Source organism: Mauremys reevesii, linkage group 9, assembly GCF_016161935.1.
Source record: "Mauremys reevesii isolate NIE-2019 linkage group 9, ASM1616193v1, whole genome shotgun sequence".
In the NCBI taxonomy this organism is placed as follows: domain Eukaryota; kingdom Metazoa; phylum Chordata; order Testudines; family Geoemydidae; genus Mauremys; species Mauremys reevesii.
This window is the reverse complement of record NC_052631.1, coordinates 53,736,108-53,760,198: the sequence shown is the minus strand read 5'-3', so window position 1 is coordinate 53,760,198 and position 24,091 is coordinate 53,736,108. Positions and strand designations below refer to the sequence as shown.

General features: G+C 50.0%; 1 protein-coding gene across 6 annotated transcripts in view; it reads right to left on the bottom strand.

The window, feature by feature from the left end:
* Positions 1-19,490, bottom strand: part of RAB6B (RAB6B, member RAS oncogene family) — a 143,022-nt gene extending 123,532 nt beyond the window's left edge. For 4 of the 6 annotated variants that reach the window (XM_039488625.1, XM_039488621.1, XM_039488622.1 and 1 more), the window contains exon 1: positions 19,163-19,490. In XM_039488625.1, the coding sequence (XP_039344559.1) occupies positions 19,163-19,433 (271 nt within the window). In that variant the 5' untranslated portion in view covers positions 19,434-19,490. The remainder of the gene's footprint in view (positions 1-19,162) is intronic. The other 2 variants (XM_039488620.1, XM_039488619.1) reach the window with 2 other exon arrangements.
* Positions 19,491-24,091: the final 4,601 nt, after the last annotated feature.

The following is a 24,091-nucleotide window of genomic DNA, read 5'->3' as shown; positions in this document are numbered from 1 at the left end:
TTATGGAGCTGGACTGCAATCCAGATCTCCCAAGTCCCAGTTCAGCACCAGACACCCCCTACCCCCCCAGGCATGTGATATTTGCAGTACAGGTGGCTGCTCAGAAAGCATCCCCCAATCTCACTGCCCGAGGGGAGGGGGGTATGGGGAAATGCCTGCTAGCCCTTGCTCCTCATCTGCCCTGGGGCACCAGGGGGGTGGCATCCTGCCATGTTGGAAGACTGCAGAGGCCCCTCACTGAAAAAGCAGCAATGGAAGTTTGATGGAAGATAAGCTGCAGATAGCAACAAAGAATCCTGTGGCACCTTATAGACTAACAGACGTTTTGCAGCATGAGCTTTCGTGGGTGAATACCCATTTCTTCGGGCATCCGAAGAAGTGGGTATTCACCCACGAAAGCTCATGCTGCAAAACGTCTGTTAGTCTATAAGGTGCCACAGGATTCTTTGTTGCTTTTACATATCCAGACTAACACGGCTACCCCTCTGATACAAGCTGCAGATAAACATTTAAACATTGGGGTGCTGCTGCACTGTCTTTATGCCTCAGCTGGGTTTCACTCTGGCTTCATTCACAAATGAAATGAGTCCAGTGGTCTCAGCTCAACCAACCAACCTGGCACACTTGACAACCTCTGCTCAGGGGGGTGTCTTGAGATCGGCACTGTGGGTCGGGAGCGAGCCACGTGGAGATGCTGGATCGGAACCACAGAGAATTCCTGGAGGTGAAGCTTGAGGTGCTGTGGTAGATCTGGGACAGGACTAAGGACGCAAGTAACTGGGTGTATTGCAGCTCAGGATTCAAGCGTATTGGCTGAGCCATTTGAGGGAAGCTTGCACAGCATCCAGCCCTATGTAGAACTGCCAGACTGTTGTCTTCCCGAGAATCAGGGTGCACCAGAGTTATTTGAAGGAGAAAAATTTAAAAACGGCATGTAAGACAGCTCCTATTCTAATTGCCTTCTGCATGCACAGGAAGGGACTTGGATTCCAAGGGGATTACATGAAAAGAAGGAGTCCAAACTGACAGAGACCAGAGAGTTATGGAAGAATGGGGGGATGGGGGAGGGAAGGGAACAGTAAGAAAGGGGAAGATCAGTTACTAACAAGATGAGTGAGATGGAAACAAGAAAAGCTGGAACAAAGAAAAGAGAAAAACCCAACAGACAGAGCAAACGAAATGAGAAAGGGAACTGTCAAGCATCTTGATGTATAATTAAAAACCGTTCTGGTTCCCCTGCTGAGTGGAGCCGGTCCTGTCCATACCTGCACTGCTAAGTTAGCCATGCTCGGGAAGCTGCATGCCTACCAATGCCTGCAGATCAACCACCCCACAGGAGAGTCCTGCCCCCAGGGCACCTTCTGGGACAAGATCTCACTGGCAAAAGGGAGAGACGGTGGCTGGGTAGGTGGGCCGACGGCAGGAGGTTCTGGGACTGCAAAGCAATATTCAGCTGACTCCCTTGTCCTGGGCGTGGGGCTGAAGTCTCCTGCATGTGAGTGGGGCATCTGGCCCAGGTATGAACACAGAGCTTCGGGCCCCTCTTGGCTTCCCACCCATTTCAGATGGGTCCACCAGCTCCCAGCAGCACCTGCAGCCGGTCTTGGGACAAAAGCCTCAGGACTGGTTTGTGGTTCATCACTGACCTTTTTAAGGTTTCACATGCAATCCTAATGGCAGGGGAAACACGTGGAGCACGTGGGTGCTGGAACAATTTTGATAAAGGGGGTGCTCAGAACCATTGAGCCAAACTGTAAACCCTGTATAGAATAGAAATCATTTCAAGCCAGGGGGTGCTGCAGCATCCACCCTACCCTTCGTTCCAGCACCTATGGCAGAGCAGCGCTCTCACAGATGCCTGCCAACCAGCAGCAAAGCATGCGAGTAAGCCAGAGAGGTCAGGAAGAACAAACAGAACCACCAGTGCTAGGCTCCTGACCAGCAACACTGATGTACTGGCATGAACACTCAGAGCTCTACAGCTCCCCTGAACCAGCACGACAGGGGCTGGTTCCTACGCAGAACTGGTGACCCCCAGAAGGGCTGAAGTTGGGTGGGAGTCAGAGAATCACCCCAACATTTAAATGTTTATCTGCAGCCAGGGGCGGCTCTAGGGATTTTGACGCCCCAAGCACGGCAGGCAGGCTGCCTCCTGCAGTTTGCCTGCGCAGGGTCCGCTGATCCCGCAGCTTCAGCGGACCTCCCGCAGGCGTGCCTGCGGGAGGTCCTCCGAAGCCGCAGAACCAGCGGACCCTCCGCAGGCACGCCTGCAGGAGGTCCACCGAAGCCACGGGATCAGCGGACCCTCCGCAGGCAAGCTGCCGAGGGCAGCCTGCCTGCCACCCTCGCGGCACCGGCAGAGCGCCCCCCACGGCTTGCCGCCCCAAGCACGCACTTGGCATGCTGGGGCCTGGAGCCGCTCCTGTCTGCAGCTTATCTGAACCTTTCCCCCCATGCCATGTGACTTCTCTCCCCTCCCCATGCAACTCCCACCCTCCAAACAGTTTAGACTTCCAAACCCCTAAACTACTGGGCCAGGAAGACAACCACTGGTAAGAAATGGTAGAGACAAGAGATAGAGGGCAAAGAGTAGTGCCAAGGATAATTTTACCACCCCAAGAGTCACTTCCGAAGAACAACTAAGGAACAAATGTCCTCAAGGAAAGATCAAGGAGTCCAATCACATAACTGCAGATGCATGAGCTCTGGTGGAAATGGGAAATGACTCTGAAACGTTCATGAATTGACAAAGGCCATGTCAGAACTTCTTCCAGCACAGATACCTAGTGAGGACAACCATCAACTGAATGAAGAGACACCACATAAATCCATAGATAATGGAAGAGCAGTTACATTGCATTATAGTTTGAAAACTTCATTCATTAGATTCATTTGTAGGGAGATGCTAGGAGAGTGCTATGTAATTACACACAAAAGGTACATTTAAAAAAGCACATTATTATGGCTGCACAATACCTATTTCTTGTATCACTTTTCATCCGTGGATCTCAAAGCACTGCAAAATGTTTAATGTCTTTATTCTCATGATATTTCAGGAAGGTAGGGAAACATTATCATCCATGCTTTGTGGGACAGCAAACTGAGAGGCTAACATATCCAAAGGTCACATAGGAAGTTCATGGCAGAGGAGGGAATTAAACCTGGGTCCCCACATCCTAAGCCAGTGCCCCAGTCTTTAGTTACAGGATCACCCACACTTTTTTCCATGGGATCCCTGCCTCATTCAGTGCATAGGATTGACTGTGATCACCGAACAAGCTCAACAGTTTGTTTTCTCGTTGGTATTCAACATGTGGCCCCGGTTTTATTTATTGCCCACTATGCAAACCCTGCTCTGCAAACAAAATGATGAATTTCTTCCTGGGCTTTCCTATGGTGCTATCATGAGAGTACCTGACTGCTTCACAAACATTAATGAATTTCTTTTCCCAACACCCCTGCGATAGGACGGTGTACTACCGTACCCATTGTACAGGTGGGGCACTGAGGCCCATGAGATTAAGGCCAAAAGTATCCACTAACTTTGGGTGTCCAATCTGCAGTGCCTAGGACCTGGTTTTTCAGAGTACTCAGCATTCTATAGCACTTTCTATTTGCACAGCACAGCTCCCATTGACTTCAGTTGCAGCTGTGAGTGCTCAACACTTCTGCAAAGCAGGTCCCAGGTCTCATGTCAGGACCTCAGAAAATGAGGAACACACAATTGGTGAGCACCTGTAAAAGTCTGGGCTAAGTGACTTGCCCAGCATCACAAAGGAACTCTGTGTCGGGGGATGGGGGGGAGGAGTGGGGAGGACCCAGTTCTCCAGGGCAGCATTGAACTGCCATCACCTTGGCACCCTCCTTTTTCTTCCTGCAGTCTATCTGCCTCGTTCATGACACGCCTTCCAAGGCAGTAATGGTCAGCACTCAGGGCTTGGAACACCAGGCCTTCGGTAGGGCTCAAAAATGTCTCGCTGCATAGAAATACTTGCAAGTGCCCTGAGGAAGAGTGCTCCCCCTGGCCCTCTGGAACCTATCATCGGCCCCGCCACCCATGAGCCTCTCCAACATGTCACTGAATGACATAGAATATCAGGGTTGGAAGGAACCTCAGGAGGTCATCTAGTCCATCCTTTTTCTGTCATCTACTACTACTGAGAACAGTTTAGATCCATCCACTTTGGAACCTCCTTCCAGGTAGTTGAAAGCAGCTATCAAATCCCCCACCCCATTTTCGCTTCTGCAGACTAAATAATCCTAGTTCCCTCAGCCTCTCCACATAAATCATGTGCTCCAGCCCCCTAATCATTTTTGTTGCCCTCCGCTGGACTCTTTTCAATTTTTCCACATCCTTCTTGTAGCATGGGGGCCAAAACTGGACACAGTACTCCAGATGAGGCCTCACCAATGTCAAATAGAGGGGAATGATCACGTCCCTTGATCTGCTGGCAATGCCCCTACTTATACAGCCCAAAATGCTGTTAGCCTTCTTGGCAACAAGGGCACACTGTCGACTCATATCCAGATTCTCATCCACTGTAACCCCAAGGTCCTTTTCTGCAGAACTGCTGCCTAGCCACTCGGTTCCTGGCCTGTAGCAGTGCATGGGAGTCTTCTGTCCTAAGTGCAGGACTCTGCACTCGTCCTTGTTGAACCTCATCAGATTTCTTTTGGCCCAATCCTCTAATTTGTCTAGGTCCCTCTGTATCCTATATCTACCACTCCTCCCAGTTTAGTGTCATCTGCAAACTTGCAGAGAGTGCAGTCCACATCCTCCTCCAGATCATTAATGAAGATATTGAACAAAACCAGCCCCAGGACCGACCCTTGGAGCACTAGACATGGAGCCACTGATCAGTATTCGTAGAGCCCGATGATCTATCCACCTTATAGTCCATTCATCCAGCCCATACTTCTTTAACTGGTTGTAAGAATACTGTAGGAGACCGTATCAAAAGCTTTGCTACAGTCAAGTAATAACATGTCACTGCTTTTCCCTTATCCACAGAGCCAGTTATCTCATCATAGAAGACAATTAGGTTAGTCAGGCATGACTTGCCTTGTTGAATCCATGCTGACTGTTCCGGATCACTTTCCGCTCTTCTAAGTGCTTCAAAATTGATTCCTTGAGGATCTGCTCTATGATTTTTCCAGGGACTGAGGTGAGGCTGACTGGCCTGTAGATCCCCAGGTCCTCCTCCTTCCCTTTTTTAAAGATGGGCACCGCATTAGCCTTTTTCCAGTCACTCGGGACCTCGCCCGATTGCCATGAGTTTTCAAAGATAATGGCCAATGGCTCTGCAATCACATCTGCCAATTCCTTTAGCACCCTTGGGTGCAGTGCATCCAGCCCCATGGACTTGTGCTCATCCAGCTTGTCTAAATAGTCCTGAACCACTTCTTTCTCCACAGAGGGCTAGTCACCTCCTCCCCATACTGTGCTGCCCAGTGCAGTAGTCTGGGAACTGACCTTGTTTGTGAAAACAGAGGCCACAAAAGCAGTGAGTACACTAGCTTTTTCCACATCCTCTGTCACTAGGTTGCCTCCCCCATTCAGTAATGGGCCCACATTTTCCCTGACCACCTTGTTGCTAACATACCTGTAGAAACCCTTCTTGTTACTCTTAACATCCCTTGCTAGCTGCAACTCCAAGTGTGATTTGGCCTTCCTGATTTCACTCCTGCATGCCTGAGCAATATTTTTATACTCCTCCCTGGTCATTTGTCCAATCTTCTACTTCTTGTAAGCTTCCTTTTTGTGTTTAAGATCAACAAGGATTTCACTGTTAAGCCAAGCTGGTCACCTGCCCTATTTACTGTTCTTTCTACACATCAGGATGGTTTGTTCCTGCAACCTCAATAAGGATTCTTTAAAATACAGCCAGCTTTCCTGGACTCCTTTTCCCCTCATGTTATTCTCCCAGGGGATCCTGCCCATCAGTTCCCTGGGGGAGTCAAAGTCTGCTTTTCTGAAGTCCAGAGTCCATATTCTGCTGCTCTCCTTTCTTCCTTGTGTCAGGATCCTGAACTCGACCATCTCATGGTCACTGCCTCCCAGGTTCCCATCCACTTTTGCGTCTCCTACTAATTCTTCCCAGTTTGTGAGCAGCAGGTCAAAAAGAGCTCTGCCCCTAGTTGGTTCCTCCAGCACTTGCACCAGGAAATTGTCCCCACTTTCCAAAAACTTCCTGGATTGTCTGTGCACTGCTGTATTGGTCAGCTGGTCTGTCTCTGCGCCGAGCCCAGAGAACTTCTGCACATGCTCAGGCTTCAGACAAGCCAATTCCTTGACCTCATGTCCACCCCAACATCACAGGTCCAACCACTTGGAGTGCGACAGACCCCGGTGGGCCAGTCTGTGCCCTACCATGCTTCCATGGCCCGCCAGGGATATTAGTGGGTGGCTCCTCCACAGAGCCATAAGCATGAGTGTGTACCTGGCACGAATTCCCCGACACCTATTCTTTCTGCAGCGAGAGGGAGACCCTGGTACATATTTATGTGGAGCGCATCAGGCTGCAGCCCCTCTTCTGGATCCTCCAGAACCTCTTACTGCAGTTCTGGCTGCACTTTTCCTTGCACCTCCTGATTCATGCACACCCCATCTATGGCCCCATCAAGTCGCAGGACCTCCTTGTCAACATCCTCCTGGTGCTGTCCAAGACGGCTGTCCATCATATCAGGAAGCTGTATCGGGGGAGTTGCTCTGTGACCATAGGGCCTATTTCTGATCCCTTGTCCAATCACGCCTCTGGGCAGTGTTCCTCTGGGCAGTGTCCACTGATTCCTCAGATGCCTTTGAGGAGCAGTGCGGCACTATTGGAGGTTCTCTATTCCATCTCCCCTCTGGATCCCTGAGTTTAGCTTTCACTCCCTTCCCTGTTTTTAAATTTGTTGTCCCCAGTACTCACTTGCAGACTGAGTCCAATGGCTCCTCCTCTTTGGTGGAGAGGGCAGGCCTCTAGCTTTGGGCAGGCTTAGTACCCGCAAATTGTAAACGTTTAGACCCCCTGTCTCAGTACCCACAAATACTACATGCTTTCTGACCTCCACAAGAAAGGAGGCAGGGTCCTACAGACAACAGCCTCCTTCATTACACTATGCTTACCGAGTCCCTGAGCACCTGTGCACTAAATGAGGCAGAGGTCTTGTGGAAGAAATAGCACCTGATCACATAATTAAATACTATATTGTAATGCAGGCTCCCATGGAGGCCAAATTCAGATGGCATAGGCAACCTTAATTCTGGCAGTTCCTAACCTCTGAGCGCTCGACTCTGCAATCTGAACAACATCCTTTGAAGGCAGGGCTTCTCTAATTGTACCTCTTAGGTTTTGAAAAAAGCAAACTGAGAAAACAAAAATTCCATCGTGTGGCCTCGTACTGACACCCACATGGGTCAGCAGCAGCGCTGGAACCGTCAGAGCCACAGCACAGACTTCTGCCACTTAAGCCCTCAGAGCAGTAGTTGGTTGTGCACCAGTGGGGGATGGGACACTTTGCCAGTGGGTTCCACACACATTTGCTGATGGCAGAGGAACGATGAGACTCAGGAACCTCTGGTTCCAGTGTAGGCTCTGGAGGGGGGTGTGCTCTACTGGGCAGACTCTTCTCCCTGCTTGTCTCATATTTGACCCTTTCTGCCCCATCCCTTCCAACCTGTCCCAGTCCCGTCTCTGCCCCACCCCGGCTCCTCACCCAGCCAATTCCAGTCTCCGCTTTTCAGAATTCTCACTCCAGCCCCCTTGCCCAGCCCGTCCCAATTTCCCACCTTAGGTTCCCAGTCCCAGTCTCCCCACTACCACTCCCAGTCCCAGTCCCCTTGCCTAGCCAGTGCCAGTTTCACTTCCATGCATGCCCAGCTCTTTGCCCCCCACCCCATCTCCTTGCCCATACAGTTCCAGTTTCCCCCCCGGGCTCCCTGTCCAGCCTGCCTCTCCCCCTGCCTCAGCCTCCTGTCACTCCCACACCCATGCTCCCTGTACCCACAGAGTCCCAGTTTCCCTCCCTGGGCTCCTCGTCCAACACCCACGTCCCCCTCAGCACAGCTCCTTGCCCCAGTGTCTTTGCCCAGCTTTTTCCCCTGCATCCTGGCTTCTTGTCAGATTTGTCCTCGCTCCCATGCAACCTCCTTTCCTCTGCCCTACTGGTTCCCAGTCTCCTCCACCTCCCAGGCGACTAGAACAGCAAATCTGGTGGCTCCCTGCCTTAGTCCATCTCAGCCTCCTCTCAGTGTCCAGGGTGTGACTAGCAGAGGGCTGTGCCAATCACAGGTGTAAGCAGGGACCCAGAACCCTCTGTCATCCAGGAGCCCCGTCTTGGTCTCACAGGGAAGTGAAAGCTCCTGGGGAAGAGGCAAGGTTTTTGTGGAAACTCACAACTCTCTCACTAGTGAATGGGAACCCATCTGGCTGCCCACAATGCTCACTGCACTGCCCCAAGAATTCCCTACCTAGGAAACGAAACAATGGCACTAACAATTCCCTTCAGCTTTAACTCCAGTGATTCTCGGTAACCTTTCCTCAGAAAGGCTCAGGTTTATGCTTGGCCAGTCTCTTTCATGGGCTGCAGGGTCAGCATGGAGTAAGAGCTTTGATCTACATTCCTCAGCCCTACATGCTCCAGTTTCAGAGCAGGCAGTGAGTGTGCCCCGAGCTCCTACTTTCCCTGAGGTCCAAAGACCCGAACCACTGATTGAACCCCACTCTCAGGAGGGGATGGAAAGAAGAACCCTGTATTGCTTCCTCAACCCCTAGTCAACCATAGGAGGAGAAAAGAAAATGAACCCTTGGTGTTTCTTCTTCGTGGAAACAATATTTAAGCACCCCACCCCAATTTTAGACAACTCTTGCAATATTCATTATTTTTGTTAAAGGCCCAGCTCCTGGAGTCATGTGAATCTGAGATTTCATTAAAAAATAAACCCTTTAAGCAAACAAGCTTTTACCCTCATGGCTGTGGCAAAAAGCTTGAAAACAAACACTAGAGGCACAAAACCCAGATGGCAGGAATCCAACAATTTAAAAACCTATCATTTTTAAGCCAATCCGTGATTTTTTTAGTGGCGTGGCATGATTTGTGGACTCTTGGAGCTGGCAATCCTGGACTGCTTTCTCCTGTGCCCAGGACAGGCCACAGGAGCTGCGGGGAGGCTCACACAGAAGACTCCTCTAAAGTCAAACTCATTTTCCATAAAGCCACTGTGCTTGGGACCATGCCTACTTGTCAGCATTTCAGAGTTTCAAGGTAAAGCTCTGCCATGAAGTGGGAGAATCTGAGGGCCACCAGGTCCCTACCCACAAGAAGTGAATGTTAGGGTATTTTCCTTGTCTTGTTCTCTCATACCCAGAGCAGCAAGCCATATTAATATACCCAAAATAGTCATCCCATTTATTTCCATCAAGCCTACATAAACACAGGCTATCTGCCAAGGAAAGGCCATAAAATAAAGGCTCATAAATAAATGAGAGTTAAACTCCCTGACCTCTCTGCCATAGGTCTTTTCTTGCCTTTTCCCTACCTCCATTTGTTTGTCCCCCTTTTCTTTCATTCTGCTCAAGTCCCTTCTCGCCGATGTTCCTTTTCTTGCCTCTTTTCTCAGCTCTGTCTGCAGTTTTCTCTTCTCCTTTCATTCCCCTGTTCCCACTCCCCCCATCCATCATTGTCCAGCCCTGGCTCTCTGCCATGTTGCAATGACCATTTCCAGGGGCTCTGGAGTGGGGAGGTGGGAGCAGGGGGCCATGGCTCTCCCACTTTCTACCAGCTGTAAGCACGAACAAGGGGGTGAAGAGGAGTGAAAAGGAGGCAAGGGGCAGCACGGGAGTGGGGTCTCGGGGGGAAGTGGGGGCCATGGTTCAGGTGCCTATGCCCCCCCCACCCTTTATGGGGCATTTCCACTGCTCCTGCCCATTTCCCCTCACTCTCCTCCTTCCATTCTTGGGTCCCTTTTCTTCCATCGCCAGGAAAATCCTTTCTCAAAGGCTACCCCCAGAGGGGAGTGCTGGACTCCTCTCCCCACAGACGCCTTCCCTGGGGAGTTCCACAAGGTTCAGTTCTTTCTTCTGTCCTACTCCTGCAGTGCTAGGAGAGCTGATGGGTTCTCATGCATTCCTCTCGCTTCACAGGCTCACTGGAGATCAAGTGACATTGAAGGTCTCTGTCCCTATTATAAGGCTCTGGACAGATGTGGTCCAGGTTACCTAAATGACCACTCTCCCTCAGCTTCTCTGAGGGCCCTCAACAGCCCTGCTCCTCGGGAACAATGGGCTTGCCCCTGGCAAGGGTTTGAAGTGCCTCGGTGCAGGAGACAGGGCTTTCTCATGGGAGCCTAGCGTGGCATGACAAGGAGTAAAAGAAAGGTGTCAGATGAAATCAAACAGAACTTGGGGGTTGCTTGTTACACAGTGGAGTTGATATGTGTATACCAACTTTCCCTCAAACTAGTCACATGGTCAAGTGACTAAGAACTAGTCATTTGGTTAAATGATTGACAAGGAGGACAAGACATTTAACTAAATGCCCAGTGTCGCTCAATGAGCTAAACAACCAAAGAGAGACCAAAGTATCATATTTTATTGCAGAAAGTCAAATACAAGAGAACATCTATCATCCAGCAACTGCAAATGTTGCAGGAGTTTTGCACCGCTATGTACCACTGCCCGGCGTTCAAGTAACATCCATTGTTACATTCCAGTTTCTTACAAAAGTATTTCCACCTGCTGGTTTAAGGCCCTGAGCAGTGTCATTCAATGAGACCTCACCCAAAAGAGGAAGATTAGTGATACGTAGATTCTCTCCCAGAGGCAGTCTCAGGGTTTGCACCATTTTCCCTCAGCACAATGGCTTCTAGGGGTCCAGGAGTTATGGGAGAACTTCCCTCCAGTATTGCTGCCATGTAACCAACAACAGTGTTTGAAACAGCACCAAGAACACATCTTGGATTCCTCCCACTGATTTGTCTGCAGGTGACCTGGGTGTGGCTAAGCTGTCTGCCACTCTCTCAGGATTCCTTCTGCATGCAAGCCTCAACCACAGGGTTATGTTTCTTTTCCTCCAATGGATGAGTGCACAGCTGCTTCTGACAGGAGCGCTCACATGTGCAAACAAAAACGTTACAGTCCCACCAATCCTCATATGTTCACTTCCCAGGCCCATCTGTGGTCAGTAAAACTGGACACAGGACAGCGTGTGGAAAGCAAGCAGAGAATGGGTGAGAGCACAAGCAAAGGGCAAGCATTCAGAATGCCATTGGCTATTCATGAGGGCTTCTCTCAGCTTCTAAGCATACGCTACCACGGCCAGCCTCCTTTAGCGTCCAAACATAAGCGAACAAAACAAACAGGAGCAATCCCTTAGCTCACCCTTTGTCCTAGGCTGGCACGGCCACCCCTCCCAGGGATCTCTGCTGATCCCACTTCTTGCAGCTCCCCAGTCCCAGCCAATTCTACTCCCTTGCTGGAACACTAGCCCCAGGGCTACCACCCGGCCCCTTGCTCCAGGGACCTAACCCAGGATGAGCACCCTGCCTCTTCCCAGGGACAGCAAAGGGGTGGGGCTGTAGGAGAACACATACACCAGGAGGGTATATCTGGATCTTTGCATGGGCTTTGCAACAAGGAGGCGTTGCACCCAAGAGCAGCATGCCAAAATAAAAATGGGTGCAGCTCAGAAATAATGATGGCATAAATATTATTCCTAGATCTCCCTGCAACGACTAAGGGAGAAGTGGCAGGAACAGTTACTGCCAGTCAGTTTGACCCACCGCCCACTCCCAGGACTTATCTTATGTCCCACAACTACTGCTGTGGCTGACTCTCAATGAAATCCTAGGGGCACATGGAACAAATGAGAGCTGCCAAAATACAGGCTATAGATCATCACAGAAACCCCATTTTCTCCTAAACGCTGAGTGACCTACAGTATGGTAAGTAGCTTATCATTGCACTGAGTCCAATCTTGTTAGTCCCACCCCAGAAACCAGCACGCACCAGGCAAGCAGCATGTTTCCAGCTATACTGGCATTCCAGGAGAGGCTTTGTCAGTTAGCAGTGCTTCAGCGAATGACGCATAGCCGTGGTGGTAGTCCCTTGGGGAGATGTATTGCTCTATTCTGCTCTTTGGGGGCAGTGGCCTGCTCTTATCTGTGGGTCTATACAGCATGCCCAATGGGACCATGACTGGAGCCTCTATGTACTATCCCCCTATCAGTGCCACTGCTACTAATACCCAAACATCTTCCATTTGAGGTAGTGGAGCTATCAGACAGTAAACTAGCCAATCTGTCAGAGACACCACATGTTCTCATATCAATGGATCTGCAATGAAAATGATGTGAATTCATTGTTTGGATATTTACAATAAAGTGCATCTATAACCTATTTCTGGAATTGCCCATTACCTGAAACCTTTAGCACTAAATGTTAAATTACCTTGACACTCTGCTGGAGACAGACTGTGCTAAGTGTCACCAGGAAAGCTAAACTGATTTTTAATGAACAGGAAATTAATGTCAAGACCACAGGTAAGGAAAACAGGGAGTGTGTGGAGAAAAATGTGCTCAGAACACTTTTGGTGGCAATTATCCAACCCTTCTCCACTCCTCCTTCCCACTGCCCCATGCACAGTAAGGGCCATCCAGTTTATTCAGGAAGCTGCTTTCTTTAACTCATTTTCTTAAGAAACAGCAAAGAATCCTGTGGCACCTTATAGACTAACAGACGTTTTGCAGCATGAGCTTTCGTGGGTGAATACAATGCAAGCATCTGAAGAAGTGGGTATTCACCCACGAAAGCTCATGCTGCAAAACGTCTGTTAGTCTATAAGGTGCCACAGGATTCTTTGCTGCTTCTACAGAACCAGACTAACACGGCTACCCCTCTGATTCTTTCTTAAGAAAGACTCACATAGTCTTCACCAGAACCAGTGCAGGAGGTTAGAACACATGACTCTCACCCTGGAGTCAGTGCACAGGCTTAGACAGAACAATGACCGTGGTGAGGGAGCAGGATTCTCATGCCGGAGTTGACACACAGGGTTATTGCACAATGGACTCTAAGTTAGGGGGAGCTGAGGCACAAGTCTGCACAGAACAACGCTCGTGCTGGAACTGGATTCTCACAAAGCACAGATTTCTGACTTGTGATGCAAAGCCACAAAGCAGGTGATTGCACGTAACTGGGCTGGATTCTTCTCTCAAGTGGGTGCAAATCAGGAGTCATTTCAGCAAAGACAATTAAGATAAATTGGTATAAAACCAGTGTGAACAGAGAACAGGACCCACTGTGGTTTACTGACCCTGCCAGCATGCAGAAAGGCCTCAAACGTCCCAGTGCTGGAGCTGTGAGGAGAGGGTAACAAAAGTTATGGCATTTTCTGAGGCTCAATCTAGCCTCCAAATGTCCCAGGCCCTAGAACCAAGATGTTCAGAGTCTTTCAGTGCTATACATGCAATGGGCCTGATTCTGATCTCCAGGGTAATGCCACTGACATCCACGGAGTTACTCCTGATCCCCAGGCATGTAAATGGATTCAGAATCCCACCTGGTTTCTAATTCCTCTGGTGGCAGCATGTACAGCTGACCTGAAAACTGGATGGGAATATTACTATAAATAAGAATCAGTGGGAGGAAATGAAAGTGTGAAGCTAATCTTGTTGCTAGTTTAACAACCAGTTCAGCGCTGTTTGTCTTACAGCCCATCCCAGATAGGGTGACCAGACAGCAAGTATGAAAAATCAGGACAGAGTGTGGGGGGTAATCAGTTCCCATATAAGAAAAAGCCCCAAATATCGGGACTGTCCCTATAAAATCAGGACATCTGGTCACCCTAGTCCCAGAAAACAAGGGGTTGGTACAGCAATACAGACAGAGTCAGCTTTAGAGCCTCTGAGCAAAAGTACCAGGATCTCCCCTTTGAACCTCCTTCCAGGTAGCTGAAAGCAGCTATCAAATCCCCCACCCCATTTTCGCTTCTGCAGACTAAACAATCCCAGTTCCCTCAGCCTCTCCTCATAAGTCATGTGTTCCAGCCCCCTAATCATTTTTGTTGCCCTCCGCTGGACCCTTTTCAATTTTTCCACATCCTTCTTGTAGCATGGGGGCCAAAACTGGACACAGTACTCCAGCTGAGGCCTCACCAATGTCAAATAGAGGGGAATGATCACGTCCCTCGATCTGCTGGCAATGCCCCTACTTATACAGCCCAAAATGCTGTTAGCCTTCTTGGCAACAAGGGCACACTGTCGACTCATATCCAGATGCCAATGGATGCAAGTCCTCTCCTGAGTGGACAGAGAAAACACTTGCTTAGGACCCAGCACTGTGTCCTGTGAACACAGGGCACTTGGCAGCCAGCATGCTAGATGGATGGGGAAAGGTCAGTGACTTCTTTCACAGGAGACACCCAAGGTCACTTGTAACCACCATTGCCCCTTCTGGTCCCTCCTCCACATAGCTGCTTATTTCAAATGCATCTGAGAGCTGGCTCTAGATCAGCTGTATGTCCTGTTACAACTGAGCTCATAGGGCCTTCGATCAATAGCACTTCAGTCAGACTATAGTCACTGCCTGGGGGCATCTCCCTGCCCTGGCTCTGCTGGGATGCACTGGATAGAAAATACATCCAATACATCTGTTAGTCTATAAGGTGCCACAGGACTCTTTCTTGCTTTTTACAGATCCAGACTAACACGGCTACCCCTCTGATACTGGATAGAAAGTTTCATGTGAAAACAGAATGGGGGATTTTAATCCTTCCTGTGTCCCAAAGCAGCCTGTGGACCTCCAGTCCACAATCAGACTCCCAAACCACTCATGGGCCTTATACAGTGGAAATGGGATCAAGGGTGTGACTTGCATACAGCAAGGAAGGATTGATTCAACTGCTTCAGATTCTCAAGGCTCTCCCTGGCTCACATTCTAAATGTGCTGGTTAACGTGCAGATGGGAAATTTATCCTGAGAAAGGAATAAGTGATTTGTCGTGTGTGTGTGTGTGTGTGTGTGTGTGTGTGTGTGTGTGTGTGTGTGTGTGTGTGTGTGTGTGTGTGTGTGTGTGAGAGAGAGAGAGAGAGAGAGAGAGAGAGAGAGAGAGAGAGAGACACGGACTCATGCAAAACCCTGCAGCTGCAGGTCTTAGATTCTGTAGTCCCTGATCCTCCCAGAGTCTTACAAAGGCTCTTGGTAAGAGGGGGCCTGGAGACAATGGCCAGCCCAGCCAGGCTCTGTGCATTCAATCACACAGTAGGTTTCTCTAATGAACTGTTCCTGTTCGAAAATCTGCGGCAAATGTGGATCTGAACAACAGAAATACTGACACAGTTGTAAAGGAACCATTTCAAAACGGAAATAATGGGAGCAAAGTTAAGCTTTGAAAGTGTTCATTCCAGATTTTATACCACTTTACTGTAAAAACCAACCACCCAATCCACCCCCTCTATATAAAGTGATAAATATACTTCTCTCTTTCCAGACATATTTTATTGGAAGATGGTTACTATCTCTGATTGTCAATCGATACACTTGCAAGAGCACTTAAATCACGTTTTCCCCCTGGTTTTTCTTATGATGCAGCACTGGAGGAATCATTAATGCCATAGAAATGGTAAAAGGCAAAGGTGCTCAGATACCATGGTGATGGGCAACTAGATGGAGAGAGAGCAATTTTAAAAGTAACACCTGCAATATACAGACTACCTAGCTCAATGCAGCCAGATGTGTGCGTGAAAGCTTCTCTGGAGACCCTCTCTATACAGATCAGAAGTGCCTTTCAAGGTAACACTCCTCAACCTCAAATCACAGGCTGCCTTTGTCTGGAAATTGGTCAGCAATGACTATAGCTTAATGAGTTTGTCCCCCATTCTCTGAAATTCCACACTGGGAACAGAGAGAGCCAGAGACCAAATACCATTGAAAAGGGGACTGATTTCAAATCTGACATCAGGAATCATAACATTCAAAAACTTCAATCTCTCTGGTCACTCAATAACAGACTTAAAGTGGTAATTCTTCAACAAAAAAACCCTTCAAAAACAAACGGACTCCAACGTGCAGCTGCAGAACTGGAATTAATTTGCAAACTGGATACCATCAGATTAGGCCTGAATAAAGACTGGGAGTGGTTGGGTCATTACAAAACCTAAACTTAATTTCCCCATTACTAATTTCTCCCTAGTGTTACTCACACCTTCTTATCAACTGTCTGTAATGGGCCACTCTCTTATCACTTCAAAAGATTTTTTTTCCTCCCTTCCTATCCTGCCGTTAATTGATTTATCTCATTAGACTGAACTCACACTTGAAAGGATGGGGGTTGCTTTATCATGTATTTATACCTGCTCCTGTATTTTTCACTTCATGCATCTGATGAAGTGGGTTCTAGCCCATGAAAGCTTATACCCAGATAAACGTTTTAGTCTCTAAGGTGTCATAAGGACGCCTCATCTTTTATCAGGCTGTGATTTGCTAGCCAGCAAGTAAATGACAGATAGATTCAGAACTTGGGGGTCTGTCATTAGAGGAAGAATAATGGTGGCTGCAAATGGAACGTAAGGTGTTCTCAAACAGAAAGGTCTGAGTAAAGTTCATGGTTTCTGTACATAAAGGAAGAGTATACAGCTGGCTCCTTTCCCTATTCACTGACAAAGGTTTCAGGCACTGGGAGCATAGCTGCTAATTTGGAGGGAGTGGCTGCATTTGCAGTTTCGCTGATTGATTAGTGGAGAATCCATAACTTCAGAGACCCAAGTGGGTTTTTCAGAAGTGCTCACTGTGGACTCTGCTCCCGCGCAAGTCCTTGGGGAAACTCCGATTGGTTTCAGTGGGAGCTTAGGCCAGTGCTCAAAATCCCACCCTATGGGTTTTCAGAGCTAGATAGCTGAACAAGTCATCCTTTTAGAGGGACCCCTTCACTACCCTCATGGCTACCCACACACCCCAGAGGAAGGCAAGTAAGTTGGTACAGGCCTATGAACAATAGCTGCTAACAGGCCTGCAAAGGGTGTTAATAAAGTGGCAAAGGTGAGAAAGCATCTTTTGTTCTTGCTTATCTGGCCCCAGCAGGGTGGGCCAAGTATGGAGAAGCTCAGGTCAGGGAGGAAAAGGATGAGAAAATTGATCATCAGCCAGGTGTTCTTGTTTTGGTTCTGCATGTGTGGATGCAGCCCAGGTCATTTGGTCTCTTCCACATGACAACATTCACCCAAGACAGTCAAAAATATCATTAAAAATGCCTAAGTCTGGATGATACTCACACCATTCCTGAGCTCCTGGGGCAGTCCAGCCTCCCTTCCCAAACCCACATTGCTACATCTTGCAGTTTTCCAGCATGACACGCTCTCCGGTCACTAAAAGATTGTTCTATTCTCCTCCCCCTTACTGCACATATGGCAAATATTGTTCTCTAGACACTGCAGCATCTTCTGTGTCAGAATCAGAAACTCCTGCACACCTGGGAGCCCCGCACGCATGCACCCATTGAAGGAGGGGGCAAATTGGGGAAGGGGAGCTGCTCTGGGAGGCTGTCCATCAATGAGAAAGAAATGACAGGAAACTGCAAAACAGTGAATAAAGAGGGCATTGCAGGATGGGCAGCGTGTAGCATCCTGCAACCTTTTGTTCCATCACCCAGGCTTGGGAAAGTCAAGTTCAGCCCTAAAGAGAGGGCAACTGAGCGTGCTGCTTGCTGCCAACGGATCTGGACTACAGAGCATCTCTAAGCAGACTCCTGCTGGGAACTCCATCTCATCCACTCTGTCACCAATGCCAGACATTTACCTTTATCCTCACCCCACCTCCGCCCCTTCAGAAAGCCTGAGGAACAGGCACCTTCTGCACAGCATAATTAAACCATGAGTTGCAGCCATGTGATTTGGGTCTCATATAGCACCAGCTCCCTCTTCTCCAGTGCTGTAAACCAAAACCATTAAGGAAGTTATAGGATAATCACTCTGCCCCAGAACTCCCTAGGCTTCTATGTGAGCTCTCCTTATATTGTGCAACAAATGCCTTTCGTTCGACCAACCAGGTGGCATGTCAGAAGCGGGGAGCCAGACAAGGTTTGGTTACAGAAGACCCACTGCTAGAGTCATGGATAGTGGAATCCCTAGCAGGAGGCTGTAAACTGGGGGGATATTAACATAATTTTATGACCAGGTCTTGCTGACTTGTTACATCCCCCCCCAACACACCCACCCACCTGGAAGGGTTTTTAATATCAATATAAGTGGGTAGGGGAAGGGAGGCCGTGGCTCAGGCACTTGGCAAGCATCAGGGCGTGTCTCTTTCTCATCTTCATTTTCACATCCAGCTTCTACAAAGCTCAGTGGGGCTACATTATACAGGACTGTCCAGTACAACTCCCACCACCCTGTATGTGCTAAGACATGCCAGCTGCTTGAGAGACAATCCAATAGCCAACAGCACGCCCCCCAAACCAACCAACCCACCCACCCCAGGAAAGGGGCAGCCCTGGAATTCTCTGCACTCCCAGGGCTGCTGACAGATGCCTGTCCCTGCTCCCCCAGACAGGAGTTCAGCTACAAAGGGGAATGCAAAACAACAACAAAGTTCTTGAGCAGGTCCCTTGGGCGGGACCCCGGGGTTTATTAGCACTGGGTCATTTATCCTGCGGTTTCAGTTTGGCCTGAACCCTCCCCTTGGAGCAGGGATTGCAGCTCCATCCCCAGACGCCTGCCTATGCAGCACAGTCCCGCAGCCCGAGCCGCCCTCCCCAGGAGCCAGCCCACCAGCCCCATACGCCGCTTTCCCGTGCTCGGCTCCGGATCAGCGGTAATGACAGCGACCAGAAGCCGCCTATGTCCCCAGCACCTCGGTGCTCACACCCACCCTCACTTGGAGCCCCCCGCCCACTCGCACGGCGCTGTATGTAATTACATTGCTATCTCCAGCCTCCCACCCCCACGGGTCTACGCCGCAATGTGCCCGGCGCTGAGCCCGGGCCACTTTCAGCCCCGCCTCTCGGCACAGCTGCCCCCCTCCCGCACCTGGTTCCCTGGGCCCGGCCGCAGGATCGGGGCCGCCCTCCGCAGCCGCAAAGGACACGAGGGGCGCAGGCTACAGCACGGACAGGGGCCTCGGGGGGGGGGCAGAACCAAGATCTCCGGCTCCAAGGGGACCCCCCCCGGGACCGAGCCCAGGACTCACCGCTCTGCTCCCCCAGAAAAACCAGCTTGAATTTCCGCAGGGGGTTCCCGAAGTCTCCTCCCGCAGACATGGTGCCGGGCGTGGGGCAGGAGGGGGTCCCTGGGCTCACTGGCCGTCGGAGGGGGCGGCCGGGCGGGGCCGGGACACACCGGAGTCGCTCCGAAGCGATGGGGATGCTGGCGAGCGCCGCGCTCTGCCTCCTGTATCTTCTCGCCCCCGCCCCGCCGCCGGCGCCTGCGCCTGCGCCCTGGCTCCCCGCTCCTGATGTCATGCTGGAGCAGCAAGCCAATGCAGTGCTGCAGGGAGCTTCGCCGGCTGCATCTGGGCAGGGCCGGGCTCCTTGGGCAGCCTCCCCCGAGGCCCAGCGACCCTCACCTGCCCTGCTAGAGCCGGCTCCGGCTGCAGGGGGGCAGCCTTCAAAATGCTGCCTCACCTGAGAGAGGCTGGGAGGGAACAAAGTGTCCTCGGGGCTGTGCAGCAGCAGATCGTTGGGGGGAGGGAAGAGAGAAGGGGACGAAATACCTCCCCCCAAAGCCCCCAGTCCAACACCCCCTGCTCCACACCAGCTCACCCTGCATGCCCAGACCAGAGCCAGCCTCCTTCCTTCCTCCCCCTCCTCCTGCCTAGGGAAAATAAAGGCTAGGCACAAGCATCTCCTTGCTGCCCGAAGGTGACCAGTGCTGCACTGTTTAACAGGAATAACAAACAGTACAAAGGAATCGCATCCTGCACTGCTGAAGTGCCACCCGTTGGTATCATTAGCATTGGCCTAAAGCCCCCCTGGTGCTAGATACACCCATAACAGCTGATCTCTGACTCTGCCCAGTTTACACATTAGGGCTCTGGGGCAGTCAGGCACTATCACGGGCTAAATGGAGAAAGGAAGTATTCTCATTTTACTGATGGGGAGCCACAGGTCAGAGAATAAGTGACTGTCCAAGATCACATAGCAAGTCCCTGGAAGAGCTCCTGCAGCCCATTAGAGACCAACCCACTACCTCTGCAGTGGAATGCATCAGTTATTTAACTGCACATGAGAACACCACCCTGTGGTTCATGGGGTATGTGCCATATGTGATTGAAATTTCAGGGTGGATTTGCATCATGAGCTCTGGAGAGGCACATTTTAAAAATGAACATAAGGGAATTTGGCTCAGTGGGGTGGAATGGAATAAGTCAGCTGGAATGTGCCCAGGTAATACTGGTGGTTTTGAAAAAGTGACAGAGGATCAAGACCAGGGGTTCTCAAACTGAGGGTCGGGACCCCTCAGGGGGTCGCAATATTATTACAGCTGAGGTCATGAGTTGTCAGCCTCCACCCCAAACCCCGCTTTGCCTCCAGCATTTATAATGGTGTTAACAGGGGCGGCTCTACAAAATAGGCTGCCCCAAGCAGCGCGGAGCGCTGCGCCGCCCTTCCCCAGTCCCGCGGCGGGTCCCCTCTTCCCGCGGCTCCGGCATCCTGGGGAGGGCGGCATTTGCTCGGTGGAGCTCCGCCCGGCATGCCTGCGGCAGGTCCACGGAGCCGGGAGGAGCGGCCCTGCCGCAGTCATGCCTGCGGGAGCTCAACCGGAGCCGCGGGAAGACGGGACCCGCCGCAGGCATGACTGCGGCAGGTCCGCTCGTCCCGGGCTCCGGTGGACCTGCCGCAGGCATGCCGGCGGGAGCTCCACCGGGGCCAAATGCCGCCCTCCCCAGGATGCCGCCCCAAGCGGGCGCTTGGCCCGCTGGTGCCTAGAGCCGCCCCTGGGTGTTAAATATATTAAAAAGTGTTTTTAATTTATAAGGGCGGGGGGGGGGTCGCACTCGGAGACTTACTGTGTGAAAGGAGTCACCAGTACAAAAGTTTGAGAACCACTGATCAAGACTGTCTCAGAAGGAAAAATGCCACTATCAAGTTAACCATCACCACTACTTTTTGGGGCTCCCATGTACCCAGTTACCAGGCCCAAACCTGCTTAACTTGTGAGGAGATCATAGGACCATAGGGAGGAGTACAATCAGCAACAGTATTTTTTTAACACCCTCACTTCCAGTGCATTCTGGGAGGCAGCTCGCTCCTTAACTAAAACCAGCGAATGATAGAAAAGAGGGAAAATAATCGAATAGGTCATTGTATCTACTCCCTCTCCCTCTCTGCCACTGTAAGGTTCTCCCCACCAGTGTATTGTCAAGGGCTCTGTGCAATGTAATTTCAAATGCTTCTGGCAATGAAGCTTCCACCACATCCCCTGTGGGAAGCTATCACACCTATGTTTAATAGACTTCTCTGGTAGGAATGGTTTTTGTGATATTCAGACTATACTTTCCTTTGCTTAGCTTCAGATCATTATTAATTACCATATGTCTGCTTGAAGCCTCTGAATTCCCCAGCACTTTAGTTCTTCCACACATCACATACTTGGAGGCAGTAATCAGAGCTCCCTCTAAGCCATCATTTAGATGGGCTCTTTTATTTAATTACATTAATTTTTCCTCACCAACCAGCTGCTGTAGTCCCAGAACTCCAGGCTGGGTCTCAGAAGGCCAACCTCCCACTCCGTGACATGGCATCTTTGAGTCTGCAGCCCAAACTTGCCTGGACTCTTTATCCACCAGAGCATATTGTATGTTCATATTAATTTTCCATCCACTACCACAGTGAGGTCTCTTCAGCATTTCTCCTTGCTAAATATCTTCCTCCTATTGAATAATAGGTGTGGGATTATTTCCCACTGCCCCCCCCCAATCTAGCGATCTGCATTTTTCCCAGTCAAATATCCTTTTCATTTATTTCCTGTGCTTATTTATAATTCTCTAGGCCCCTTCATTTTCTTTCTGTGGCTTCTCCTAGTTTACAGTATTGCCCACAAATTTAACTCAGGAGGGCTTGGCTCCTAATGGAAGATCATTACATGTATATTAACCCAAGTTACCACTGTTCTTTGTGGTAACCTCCTGGATCCTTGCTCTGCTTATTGATACCCTATGCTCACCATTATTCAGCTTGCTTTCACGTCATCTGACAATGATCATATCTAAGCTGCTTTCAGTATGTCTTCCCACTACGTTCCATAAGGAAGTGTGCTGCACACTTTACGAAAGGCCAGGTGCACATACTTATTGATTTCAGGTTTTCCTTCCACTGATGTTGATCAAGAAAAGCAAGCAGGCTTCTCCAGCATGCTGTTCCTTGCTCTCTGGTATTTGCATGGAATATATTTTGCAAATCTGTCACATACGTTCGTCTTGGGATCGGCACTTTTTAAACGTATGTGTAAAGTGACACTAAGTAAACCAAAGTTTCTCCCTCAGGTAAATCCACCGAAGTCAGTGGAATTAGACCACCATAATTCTCAGCCCTTACAGTTTTCCTCACCTCACTATCACTTCCCTTATTTTACCAGAGAGTGACTGGCTGGAAGAAGAACTGACGTGTGCTGGGGATCTTGTACTGTATTCAGACCCCGGCGAGGTGCCCACCATCCCCTGACTGCTGCTAGAAGTGGCCCCATCTTTCCTCCCCTCCCAATGTAAGGCAAGGATACCAACTTGATCTTTGACTAGAAAGTAACTATTATCACTATAGCTTTGGGGATACAGACGCATAGATCTTAGCCTCATGGGCCCCGATCCTCTAAGGTAGTTATGAACCTAACTCCCAGTGGAAACTAGGAGCCCAAATATTTTGGAGGATCTGGGCCTCTGTTCCTACAATTCTTCCCTTTACTCTACCATGCTGTATTATCACTGATGGACAGTCACTTACCCAGCAGCCTCTGGGTCCTGCGGATTGGTGTCTGAGCTCTTGTTGGCGTCTTGGCAGGGGAGGAGCTTGATCTATTGCTGCATCAAAAGGAAAATTTAACTACTTCCTCTGAACCAGTTTAGGGAGCAGGGGCTGGGGGTGGGGTGGGGTGGTCGTCCCTTTGTGCAGAGCTAGCAGGAGAGATTATTCCCCTCAGCAGGAACGTGGCAGGGTAAAGAGCAGGCATGGCAGGAACTGTGGTCACCACTTGGCAATGTGTAGCTGTTTATTACAGATGAACATTGCTTTATAGTCACTCCTTCCTTCTCTTGCAGAGAGTTCTCCAAGGAGCTCAGTCAGGCTCTGCAGGTATCTCTCTATTAGCTAAACAAGTTCCTACTGATCACAGACTGCCAGCCCCCAACAGCTTTCAACCTGCTGATACTGGTGCGGCTGCCCATTCAGTGCAGGGTACTATGGGGGAATCAATAGGCACAGAGTTTCAGACCATCAGTCTTATGTCGGATTGGGCATCTGCTTATCCTTGGCTGTCTCTTAGCGTCCCATTGCCTTGTTCGCAAGGCATACGGGTCACAGCAGCAGTGGTCAGCTGAAAGTCAGAGATTGAGACATCAGCAGGATCGTGGTATGCTGCAGTGGGGCAATAGTGTGAGCAGCTGGCACTCCAGAGAGTGGAGATCCCCTGGTGGAAACTCTGCTGCATCCTGGGCCTTTGCCATAGGCTTTGGCAGGGTTGTGCTAAGAGTGATTGCACGCTGCAGAACTAGGGCCCAAGTGCAAAGAGATGGCAAGATGAGCTACAGACAGCATGGCAGGGGGTTAGCATAAGGAAAGGCAGCGCATGCATGCAATGTTATCAACTGGCTATATACCGGTGGCTGCCACGGCTGGTCCTCCACTGAGCCTCGCGTGGTGAAGGCGCTCTCCTAGGCCTTCATTAGCAGACAGCTCAAAGGAAAACCATTTTCAATCCAACTGGTTAAAACAAGACCAGTCTCACTACTCTAGGTGGCTCTGCCCACACCTACGTTGTGGTTAAAGCATAGTACCAACACCCTGGAAATCTAGGTTCAAGTCCTCCTCCATCTGATGTTGGGCACAATCATTTCTGGGCCTCAGTTCCCCATCCATAAAACATAGCTCACAAGCCTTCCTTTATTTGGATTGCAAGCACTGTCTCT